The sequence below is a fragment of the Psammomys obesus genome, unplaced genomic scaffold (genome assembly GCF_907164565.1).
Source record: "Psammomys obesus unplaced genomic scaffold, mPsaObe1.curated_primary_1811, whole genome shotgun sequence".
Taxonomy (NCBI): domain Eukaryota; kingdom Metazoa; phylum Chordata; class Mammalia; order Rodentia; family Muridae; genus Psammomys; species Psammomys obesus.
This window is the reverse complement of record NW_026585698.1, coordinates 2,406,775-2,419,165: the sequence shown is the minus strand read 5'-3', so window position 1 is coordinate 2,419,165 and position 12,391 is coordinate 2,406,775. Positions and strand designations below refer to the sequence as shown.

The following is a 12,391-nucleotide window of genomic DNA, read 5'->3' as shown; positions in this document are numbered from 1 at the left end:
GCCTGCCTCTGCCTCCTGAGTGCTGGGATTAATGGTGTGCACCACCACTGCCCAGCACGGACACAGGATAAATTGAATTCTAATTGCTCATTATGTTGTTCACTTGCACTTAGTTTTATGAATTATGGACAACCATAATTCTCCAATGGCATAATTACACCAGCTACAAGTCAGGGCTGCTCGATTTAATGGTGGCATCAGTGGGGTGTGGGTCCTTCCGAGGACATGTTGATCCTGTGTAAGGCAGCATTCTCCCCAGCACTTGAGGTGAGGAGGCTAGGGTGTTGGCTGAGCCAGCCTCAGGTCTCAAGAAGAAAGGGGAATTATCCATGGTAACAGTGTTAACAGGACTGGAGCCATGACTCTGTGTTCTTGCTGCTCCCGCAGTGGACCAGGATGCCAAGCAGCGACAAGGCAGACCACAGCCATCCGTAATTCAGTTCCAAGGGAACCTGACGCCCATTACTGATCTCCACACGCAGCAGGCACACCGGAAGTGCACACTTAGATCGATGTGCAAGCAAAGCCTATACAGAAAATAAGATAATGTTCAAGTAGTTTTGTTTTACTAAAATGTTTCTCAAATTTTCAAAATTTACACTAAGCCTGCAGTGTTAAAGAACTGTGAGGTTGAGCCTCAGCCCTCTTCAGATCTTGCTGGCATTGTTGGATGTCCTTGCCTACCCCAGGCCCTGATGCATGCATTGAGCCACAACTCTCTACCAGTTTTGAGATGGTTTGTGACAAAAGAGCCCAGGCTTACATTCTCCCTGAGGCAAGGCCTTCTTCACTCCTGACACCTACAAGCTATTCCTGAAGGTTTTTTTGTTGCAAAATTCTAAAGAATTACCCTTACGGGTCCAGGAGTAAGAATGTCAAAGGGCTTTTTTCTTTCTTAGTTTTGTTTTGTATTTTGTTTTCCTTCTCAAGGCAAGGTTTCTCTGTGTAGCCTTGGCTGTCCTGGACCTACCTGCTTTATAGGCCAGGCTGGCCTCGAACCCACAGAGATCCGCCTGCTTCTGCCTCCCTGAGTGCTGGGATTACAGGGGTGTGCCACTGCGCCCCACTAAAGGCCTTTTTCTTCCTTTTTTTTTCCCTTCCTTTTTTTATTCAAACAGGGTTTCTCTGAGCACCCTCGGCTGTTCTGGAACTCTAGGATTAAAGGGGAGTGCCACCACAGTGAGGCTGTCAGAGGACTTTTTAATTGAGAGTTTAGCTATGCAGCCCAGGTTAGCCACTAACCTCAGGTTCCTGAGTGCTTTTTATTATTTTATTTCAATATATTATTCCTGAAATTTTATGTGTGTGTCTGTGTGAGTGTACACCATGTGTTTGGGTGTCTGGAGGCCATAAAGGGGGTGGGAGTCCGATCCCTTGGGGCTTAGTAACTGGCAGTAGATGCAGGGAACCAGACTCATGTCCGTATCTTAGTATCCATAATAAGTATTTGAATAACAGTAAACTTTAACCTTTGAAATCCTACTGTATAGCATTTCTAGAGCTGGGGTAGGAGTTGGGGGCGCTCTGCTATAAATGTAGGCTGGACATTTTATCTACTAAATAGAGGCTCAACATTGTATGAAGAACCCATCGGATGGGTGCTTCAGACACAAGGTTTCATTTAACCTAGGTTAGTCCCTGGATTCACTATATAGAAAAAGATGGCCTCAAATTTGCAATCCTCTAGCCCCCTGAATGTTGACAAGACAGGCCTGAGTCAACCATTACAGGCTTATTTCTGGTTTTTTGTTTGTTTGTTGGTTTCCCCCTCTGTCGACAACTGTCCTTTTTGGGGAAGATGGGCATGTTGAGAGGAGGTCACACTGTGCTGCTGTGTTAGACCTGGAACTTACTATAGAGTCAGTCCACCTGCCTCTCAGGTCATGGGGTTAAAGGTGCCCCAGCAAAAACATTGCAATCTTTTTATTGTTGTTGTGTTTTGAGACAGGGTTTCTCTGCGTAGTCCTGTCTGTCCAGGAACTTGCTCTGTAGACTGGAGTTCCATCTGCCTCTGCCTCCTGGATGAGTTATTTCATGCATGTTGTGTGAGAGATGGGGCTAGAGGTTGTAAGGCACCTGGCACGGGTGCTGGGAAGTGAACCCACATCCTACAGGTACATCACGCGCTCTTAAGCACTGAGCCATCTCTCCAGCCCTTGGCACGTCTGGCCTCTTGAACACCTTCTCTTAAGTTTCATACGCATCCTGTTAAAACTCACGGCTATCTAAGTTCTGGGCGCTTTCATTAACTACTTACCCGGCCGAGATGAGCCTTGCCTTTACCTAGTAACAAGTTGTGGAGAACAGCACTGCTTCCCCGTTTCCTAAGTCACCAAGTGCCATGTTTCATGTGTTCACAACACAAGCGGCTCACGCTTAGCACACCTGCTCTCTGAGCATGATTTGTTTTGGGATTGCAGGTGATACACTAGTTTGAAACATGTTCATATCATTGCGTCTTGGTGATGTTGCTAGATACCGAGCCGTCGGTGTGAGGGACACTGCTCTCTGCAAGTCATGTTCTCACATTCAAGAAGAACACATGGCACTTGGATAAGGGAGGCTGCGCTGAGTGACTGACTACTAATGGGACCGTACAGTGACATGGCAGCTGGCAGCATGCTTGGGCACTTCCATGAAAAACACAAGCCCCTTGAGAGGGCTCAGAGGGTAAACAAAGCCTCTCACTTTGAACTCTACATACTACGGAGAGTGTACTAACACAATAGCATGCACGAAAATAAATACTTCGTAACAGGAAGGAAAATGGGATTGGGATGTCCTGCAAGGTTGAACCCCAGCACCAGCTAAATGATGAGTAAGTGTTACCCACCCATCTCCAACCTGATCATACATGGCCATGCCTACGTCTGGTTCCACAGACAGGTTTTTCATGTTTGTTTGCTCTGTCTGCATTGGTCTTATGTTTAGGTCAGAATCCCTTGATTTTGATATAAATGTTTTAACAAAAAGATGAACATCATGTGGGTACTGGGATAGGTTGGGTGTGCACTTTTCTTCTCTTTTCTCTCCCCTCCCCCTCTTTTGAGATAAAATCTTGCTGTACAGCTGTGCCTGGCCTGATACTATGTGTCCCAGGCTGACTTTAAATTCACTGCAGTGCTCCTGCCTCAGTATCCCTTGGGTGCTGTAGTTGCAAACATGGATATGTTTTTGTTTGTTGTGTGAGTATGTGAAGGGTCTCATTCTGCCTTAGCCTCCAGGGTATGGTAGAGTTAGCCAACTTTGCTGTCACCATGTCTAGCTTCAACAGTGTGCCGCCCCACCCCCACCCCCAATCTGTGAATTAGTTTAAAAATTTGTGCATGGCAGGGCAGTTCAGAGGATGTTGTAAAGAGGGAAATCTGGGAACAGGGGAGTATGTAGCTCTTTAGGAGAGCACTTGCTTAGCATGCATGAGTCCCTAGGTTCAAGCCACAGTACTAATAAATAGATAACTAAATAAATGGGAAAACGATACATGCTGAACAAGGAAAAGTGCGCTTTCGTGGCAGCCTGAAAACCTCAGAAGGGAGGGTGATGAAACACAGGCCTTCCGGCCCTAGCTCTCTTCAGAGTTTCTGGTTGTGGGAATCTGTTCTGAATCCAACTGCAAGTGGAAAACCCATTTTTGGCCTCACAGCCAGGCAAGCCATCCTGCCAATCCGTGCAAATGTACTGCAGAAACTTTGGCCCCGGGAGGCAGGAGCTTGGGCTTGCTTCCCGAGATCTGTGCAGCTGTCAAGGTGGCTGTGATGGGACTGTGACCAGCCCCTGTACAGCTTTTTGGCAGTGACCTTGGGACCAGCCCAGCTTGCCACAGCTATTCTGGTCCTCTGCCACCAGAGTCTTTGCGGCTGTTGGAAGAAACGCAAGGGCGCGAACAGGAGACTGCGCTTGGTCCTGCCTTTCCTGGTGTCTGCTGGCAGGTGGCACTGCCAGCTCCCAATGCCTACCACACACCGAGCATGGGTGTAGTCTAGGTGTGTGTGTGTGTGTGTGTGTGTGTGTGTGCGCGCGCGCGCGCGCGGTGGCGGAGGCTCACCCCCTCCCCTCCTCCCACCCGCCCCCGCCTCAGGCTCAGCTCTTGGGGAAGTGGCTGGTTGACCACTAAAGCCCTGTGCAGGCAGGCTCCACCTGGAAAACCCAGTTGGTGGCTTGAGAAGAGAGGCTTGGCTGTGGCTGGTGAACTTGGGAGGAGAGGAGCCAGAAATGCCCTTACTCCCCACAGGTTCAGACTGGAGTCCGCCTTCTGGTGGGGCGCGGACTTCTGTGGGCGCTGAAGGTCATCCTGGCTTACGCACAGCCTTCCATCTCTGTAGTCACCTAGAGAGCGGCAAGTGTATTTTCAGAACTCCACCCCCTCTCCTGTCCACATCCTGTCCTTTTTCTGTTCGGAGCGGCCGATTGTTATTTTTCAGTCCCACTTTGTTGTTGGACATTTATTGACAGAAATCAAATCGCCGTTTCTAGGCCAAGCGCCGGCTGCACCGAGGTGTGGTTCCCAGGAATGAGACACGCAGCCCAACAGCTGAGCCTGCGCTGTCCTCACTTAACCTCCCTGCCTTCAATATCGCCAATATTTAGCCTTGCCTTATAAAGTCAAAATGCACAATACCTTCCAGGGTTGCTGTGAGCCCCGATGCCCCCTTTGGCTCAGGGCTATCTCCTGCCTGGTGATACCGAGCAGCGCGCCCCTCCCTGCGCCGACCTGCCCTGGTGCCACCCGGAGGTTCCTGCTCAGGGAGACTCCGCCATCGATCCGGCGGTGGCGACCTGGGGGATTTGCGAACATTGTCTTTTGCAGAAGCCTCCTGTGATTTCGGTGGCGGCGACCAGATCCTCTGCAGAGAACTCCATGTCGCAGCTTGTGGCTGCCTGTGTCCTGTGGTGAGAGCCCAGCCTCACAGGAGATCCTTTGTCTGGGCTAGTGCTAGGCTGCGAAGATCACTTTGGAGTCTCTAAGCTCTGCCTTGCCATTGGCTGCACTCTTTGTGGGGCTGTTTTTGCAAAAGGCATGCCCAGCACGTCTACAGTGCTGGCAGGCCAGGGCTGCCTTTAAACACCATGATAATGATACCAAAAGCAGTTTGCAGAGCTGCTCTCTGTGGAGGCTTCCTCTGCAGAAGCAGGCAAGATGGCTACCTCGTGGGCTTCGCCGTGAAGAATGCAGAGGCTAATTAAGACAGACTTTTAGGGGGAAAAGGGCATTTCCCTCCATCTTTATTTATGCAAGGTTGTTGGTTGTTTTTCTTTCCAGTGACTTTTAAAGTATACATTTTATATAAGCTCTTCAGGGTCTGACTAACATGTTGATGGTATTAAATGATATAAGTAATTTTTTACAGAGAAGTAGCAAAAAAATTTTGGGAGGGTGGAGGGTGGGAGTTGATATATATATATATATATATATATATATATATGAAGGCTCATATTTCAATTTACTTTTTTTTAAATTTTAGGTTACAAAAGAAAACAAGAGGCCCCAGAGGGAAAAGAAGCCCAAAGTTTTAAAGGTAATCAGCTGTTGATTAAATGACATTTTTTTTCCATTTCATACAGTATTTTTCTGTCACCTGAGGGTGAATTTGCAGTCCAGTGGATGTGGATTCTCCCAGGTTGTCAGTAGTTCCATGGGTTTTCACTCCATCAGACAGCGTCTCTCTCTGCCTCCTTCCTCCCCCTTATGTCCACATTGCATCCTTTATTTTCAGCTTCTTATGAGGGTTGCACAGCCAGAAAAGTTTCTATGCAAAGTGTTGGCTAATCCCTTCTCCTCCCCAGCTCCCTTGCCACCACCTGCATCTGAGTGTGCACCCTGTGGACCTAAGCTCCATGCCAGGGAAGTTGACAGCTATGACTCATTGATTAAACTTTTTTTTTAACACCTAGAAAATACTATCGTAAAATCTGACTTTTTTCCCCCCCAAAGCGGGGGAGGGGGAATGACCTTAGAGGTTTTAGTTCAACTTCAAGTGCACTGAGACCTTATAGCTAAACTCTAATTGCTCCATATGAAATGCTCCCTGTGTCATCTTTAATTTTGGCAGCCATCGATTTTAAGGATTCAGCATGTTTTCCTTACTCTGTATAGACTGCATGCTGAGAGTCCAGCAGTAAGCCGGTTTGGTTGTTAGCTCGGAATCTGTTTGCAGCCTCTGTTATGGTATGAAAGAGTTAATTTAAAAGCCTATGGCCTCACTAGAAGTTTGAGGCTAGCCTTAGCCGAGCCAGTTGCTTGCAGGTTTAAGATTTAAAGCACTCGCTGCAGTACTGTAAACGTTAGCAAGCGTTTTACGTGTAGCGGGAACACTAAGCCGGACCTGTAGAATGTTTAATGTAGAAAAGGATTTAAATGTAATGATAGCTTTGTGTTTGCAAGCAGTTTTAGCCCTCCGGTGTGTTGAATTGTGGCAGATTCTGATCTTATTTGCCACCCGGTTGTGTGACTTGGAAATGTTGGCGCTGAGCGCTGGGCATTGCCTTGCTTGCTGGTTTCACTGACCACCTTGAGGTTCTGTTTCCTGTGTGCACACAGAAAGGGCATGAACATTATTCATCAAACAAGGGGTGCTTACTAGAAATCAACCCCAGAGTCAGCAAAGTGCTAGGCTTTGTGAGATGAGGGTAACTATCTGGCATGCATTATTCATGAGGCCTGGACAAATCAAGTAAGGGTTGCATGTAGGGTACTCTAAACTAGTGTGTGTGTGTGTGTGTGTGTGTGTGTATGTTTCATGTGATTGATCCACTGGCAGCCTTTTCTCTCCCCAACTATAGACTATCACTGACTTAAACCCCTATGTTGCCTGTTTTGTGAGTGGAGGCAGAAGGGCTAGGCATTCAGGGCTAGCCTTGGCTACATAGTGAGTTTGAGTCTAGCCTAGGTTACCTGTCTTAAAAACACAAAGAAGCAAATTTTGGTTTTGCTGTTGTAACGGTTCGTAAACGGGTGGGTGTGTATACTTGTGCATGTGTGTGCGCGCGAGTGCTTGCCCGTGCATGTGCACTTGTGCAAGCAAGAAACAGTGCGTGCAGAACTAATCATGGTTCCTCAGTTCCCTCCAATGGTGAGACACAGGACGGGCTGGGAGGTGTTGTTTAATCCTGTGTTTTGTCTGTTTTTGCCTTTTGTCACCGGTTGCGTGTCGGAAGTAAGGCAACGTGTTTCTTTGGGGACTCAAGCAGCAGTAGACTGTGACCCTTGTAGTTTTTAAAGGAAATGTCTGTGGGTGGCCTAATTTCTTCTGCCCCAGTAAGCAGGACTGTATTTTTGTTTACTGGCCTTCTATTGTTGGTGTCTGTTGAAGAATAGAAGGGAACTGAGATAAAAAGAAACAAAACCATTGTTGTTGTTGATGTTTTCCTAGAATGAAAATGTTTCTTTTGGGAGGGTGGATTTCGAATTCAGGCTTTCTCAATGTAGCTCTGGCTGTCCTTGAACCAGGCTGGCTTGGAACTTAGAGCTGCCTGCTTCTGTCTTTCAAGGGCTGGGACTAAAGGTGCTTGCCAACACTACCTGGTTGAAAATGTTATTTTGAATTCCATGTACATTTCTGTGTATGTGCCAGTGAGTGCAGGGAAAAATGGAGTCCAGAAGAGGGTGCCAGATCTCTGTGCACTGGAGTTACAGGTGGTCTGAGTCACCTGACGTGGGGAAAGGTGAGAGCAATCTGTTTCCTGACTAAGAGATTGGCTGCCTCTGCCTCCCTAGTGCTGGGATGAAAGACAAAAGGCACTCAACACCACGGCCCGGCTCACCTCTGTAAATGTTTCTGTGCTTTAAGAAGGGGGTCTCACCATGTAGTATAGCAAGGCCTGGACATTGCTGTGTGGCCCACTCAAACTCAAACTTCCTTGTCTCAAACTCGTAAATGCAGAATTTCCAACATGAGCCAATATTTCTGGCCAAACTAAATATGTTTAATGTTGGGACCTTAAAATAATGTTTTTAATTATTAAATTTAAGGTATTTTAAAAATATCTTGACAATTTCATGTATGTGTATAGTGAATTTTGATCTTAATCACCTTTCAGTATCCTGTTATGCCTACACACATGAAAATAAAACCTTAGAAAGCTTTGTTTCTCTGCGTCATATTAGAAGCACTCACTCAGATTTGAACCATAGTTGTGGCAGAGTGAGCTAGGGGAGACAGCCTCATAGCTGTGGTGTTCTTTGGCATGTTTTGCAGGATTTAGAGACAGTGGCTAGCCCTCAGCTGAACTCAGCTAGTTCTGACTAGACCCTACGCAGGGGCTCAGTGGTAGGACTCTGCGTTCGGAATTTGTCTCCCATCTCACTTGTATTTGTCCTGACTCCTTAGACATTCAAATAGTCCCCTGCCAGAATGAGTGGGCAAATGACTCATTTTCAGATTTTTTTTCTGTCATTACCTACCTAGGAGGTAGTTAGATAAGAAACCTGATGTTGGAGGACATTGAAATTAAGGCGTACATTACATCCTGCTTTGATTATGCTAACTCCCGCGTCCAGTTGTAGGACTAAGTTTGCATTATCTCGTTTCTCCTTACTTTTTTTTTTTTTTTTTTTTGAGGGGGTGGGCATGCAGGTTCTCTTTATGTAGACTAGGCTAGCCTGGAACTCATAAATATCCACCTGTCTTTGCCTGTCAAGTGTTGGCGATTACAGGCATGAGCAGCTGTGCCTGGGCTCTTTCATCTTTTAATAACAACAACAACTTGGTTGGTCCAGTTGGTTCCATTCCTTATTTATGTAAGGTGATCTTTTTGTCAGACAGTATTTCACTATGTAGTCTCGGCTGGCCTGGAATTTGCTATATAGACCAGGTGTGTCTCCTTCATGAGTGCTGGGATTAAAGGTTTGTGTCACCATGTCCTGCCTGTGCATGTGCCTGTAGCGGTCAGAAGAGGAGTTAGATTCCCTGGGACTTCAGTTCCAGGTGTTTGTGAGCCACCCTGTGGGTGTGGGGAGAACCTGGTCCTCTGCGACAGGTGCTCTTGAGCCATCTCTCCTGTGTCTTTTTTTGGCTCGTGGGTTATAGATGTCTATACCAACACATCAGAGGTTTGAGCCAGCCTATAAAGGATACACTCTGAGCCAGTGTGATCCCAGCATGTGGAATGCAGAGCTCAACCCCCAGAATCCAACCTCCACAAGTTGTCATTTGACCCCAAATGCTTGTGGGGAGGGGGGACTTGGAAGAAGCATGAGAAGACAGAGAGGGGCGAAGGGGCCCCTCTGTTTTGAGGGATGTGACCAGAGTGTATCACTTGTGTAGGAAATTATGCAAGAGTAAGGAAATGACTTAGTGTTTGGCTTGGTTTGGTCTTTTTGAGAACTTGGTGGTCTTCTATAAAGGATCAAGCCCAGGATTATGGAGACAGTAACTCCACAACTACACTTGAACACATGTAACAGTCTTCGCTTGGATCCTGTTCCTTCATTGCCAAGGGACATTTGCTAGTACTTGGTTGTAAAATATTATTAATGTAGTCTCATTATTTAAAATAAAGATATGTCAGTGAATATTAAACCAGGAAGCTGTCTGTAGAGGCAGCTTCTGAGGAAGTGATTTTGAAGCAACCCTCCTCCTCTTAGTGTTTCCTTCCTTGATGATGCTGATAAAGGGGGAAACATCAGTGGGGTGGGGGAAACAGGGCATTAGGCATTAGGCTTGCGTCACACTAGCAGAAGACTGGGCACTTGTATGTATCATGTATCTATGTGTATGTGAACACGTAGTCTTGAATATATTCATAATATTTGGAACCATTCCCTTGCCTCATTTGAATGTTCTATAAAGGTTTTTTTTCTGAGCAATAATATTAACAAAAATGAGTAAGTGGTTTTCAAGTACATACAAAAAGATGGGGCCACAACGGTGTTTGTAAAGTGTGTGTGCTTGTGTGCGCGCACACACACACAAAGTCCAATGTGTTTCCTGCTCTAGGAGATTATCAGCTAACAGGGAAAGGCAAACCTAAAAAAAAAAAAAAAAAAAAAAACTCAAGTGAATAAATTATAATTTGTGCTCACTGCTTGGCAGGGAAGGAAGACTTGGTGCTTTTTGGGTGTTTGTTTCACAGTGCTCTGAAACAGGATGCAGGGCGGCCACCAGGATTTTCAGTTGCCTCTTTGAGACTATTTCCTTCACTTGTCAGCTGTTACTATGTATTCTTTGCTACATAGACTTGATACCTTGTTTGCTTTTGGAACCTATTAGTCTACTCATGTGTAAAAGGATAACAGAATAAGTAAGGAGCCTCCCCCACATTTACTTGCAACTTCGTTTAAATTGTTACCAATGATATATTTATCTGTTTACTAGTTGCTACATTGGTGTTTTGCCTGCATGTCTTTCTGTCTGAAGATGTCAAATCCTTTGGAACTGGGGTTACAGAGAATTTTGTGCTGCTCTGTGGGCACTGAGAATTGAACCCAGGTCCTCTGAAAGAACAGCCAGTGTTTCTAACCATTAAGCCATCTCTTCGATCCATTTAAAATTTTAAAAGAAATATTGGGGGAGGGATAGGGGTTGGTGGTGGTGGTGGTGGTGGTACAGGCGGCAGAGCACTCCTTTAATCCCAGCACTTGGGAGGCAGAGGTAAGCAGATTTCTGAGTGTGAGGACAATCTACAGAAGTGAGCTCCTGGACAGCCAGGGCTACACAGTGAGACCCTGTCTCAAAATCACCAAAAATGAAAGAGGGAGGAGAGAAGGGCCAAAAGGTCATAGCTGCTTTATGTGTGCATATAACTATGAGCAGGCTTCCTCCTAGAAAAGCTACCATTTGACAAGATGACCTTGCTTTCTGGTGGAAAGTTTTTCTGTAGAGTTCACAGTTCTGGACGAGAAATCTCAGACTTCTGCATGTAAGCGGCCAGTGGCAGAAAAGTTTGGGGAGTGATGGGAGTATTCATAAGGAATACCCATTTCGATAGGCATGATGGACAGTAAAGCCACCACTGTGGAGGATGAAAACAGGAGGAAGCCAGCCTGATCTGCAGAGGGGAGACCTCGTCTCTAGATGCTTGTCGTTTAAGGGTGATCAAAACCCTGGTTTCACTCCCAACACCTCACAGATCATATTGGATGGCACACACCTGTAATCCCAGCATTTTATCCCACCACCCAGGGGAGGGCAGAAGCAGCAGCGTCAAGGTTATCCTGTTATATATTGAATCTAGGCTAGACTGGGTTTTACATAAGACCCTGCCATTAAAACTAAAACACACACGCACACGCACACATGCACAAGGCTAGAAGAGAAGATTTCAAGACAGAAAAGGATTGTGTGTGATTTCAGTGTTGTTGGCTTGGCACAGAGAATTAATACCATGTGCTGTGTACCACCGATGTTTATTCACAGGCTCACATGGGGCTTCCGGTTTTTGTACCCAGAACTGTGATGGACCATTTTGCCTATGAGTGATCAGACAGATTTCATGGCTAGAGTCTCACCCAAGCAGCCCACGTGCAGCCATTTGTTTATCACTGCAATGTAAAGTTTTCTAGTAATCCAAGATGCAGGTCCAACTGTATGTTTGTTGGCTTGCATGTGGGATTCCAGCATTGGAAAGGCTAGGAGTGAATGAGTGCCTTGAGGTTGGGGCCAGCCTGGCAGCCAATCTACTGAGAGCCAGGATAGCAACACTACAAACCACTCTTGTGTCCATGCTGTGATTTCTAGGAATTATTGTAGAGACTTGGAGTACATACAAGGCAACTAAGGTTGAATGGGCGGCAGGAAATCTTCACTCGGGTTCTTCCAAAACAAAACAACTGCCATCCTTTGTCCACAAAAGAACGTGGTGTGTGTGTGTGTCTGTGTCTGTCTGTCTGTCTGTCTGCAGCTCTATCTGTGGAGCCCAGAAGTCTGTGCTCACCCCTCTCCACTTTCTGAGGCATTGAACCTGGAGCTCACAGATTGGCTAGGCTGGCCAGCCAGTGAGCTCTAAGAGCCAGCCTGTCTCCAAGGCACATGTCTCCTTATTGCTCATGTTCCAGACATGCTTGCACAATGAACACCGTGGGGTCTTACTCCCTCCCAGTCCCTGCATTTGTTCTGATAGTGCTAGACCTGACGTTCACCTTCCTTACTACATATTTTCCTCACATACTTACTATAATCTAGTCAATTTTGAGACACACAAATAACTTCATTAAATATTTGCTAATCATTTACTCTATTGACTTTAATCCACTTTCAAATTATAAACATGTTTATAATAGACTGTCTTTGGTCTTTAACTTTAAAAAATTAGATTTGTTTGTTTGTGGGGATAGGTGGCTGTGTGTGCCACCTTGAAGTTGCAGAAATCAAAGACCAGTTTGTGGTCAGTTTTTGAACCATCTCCACCTCTTCTTTTCTTTTCTTTTTTTTTTTTTTTTTTTTTTTTTTTTTTT

At 46.0% G+C, this 12,391-nt stretch overlaps 1 protein-coding gene across 2 annotated transcripts in view; it reads left to right on the top strand.

Moving 5' to 3' along the window:
- The window catches only part of Tet1 (tet methylcytosine dioxygenase 1), a 66,300-nt gene that overhangs the window by 10,732 nt on the left and 43,177 nt on the right, over window positions 1-12,391 (top strand). For both annotated transcript variants that reach the window (XM_055598855.1, XM_055598854.1), the window contains exon 2: window positions 5,463-5,516. In XM_055598855.1, coding sequence (XP_055454830.1) covers window positions 5,463-5,516 — 54 coding nt within the window. The remainder of the gene's footprint in view (window positions 1-5,462; window positions 5,517-12,391) is intronic.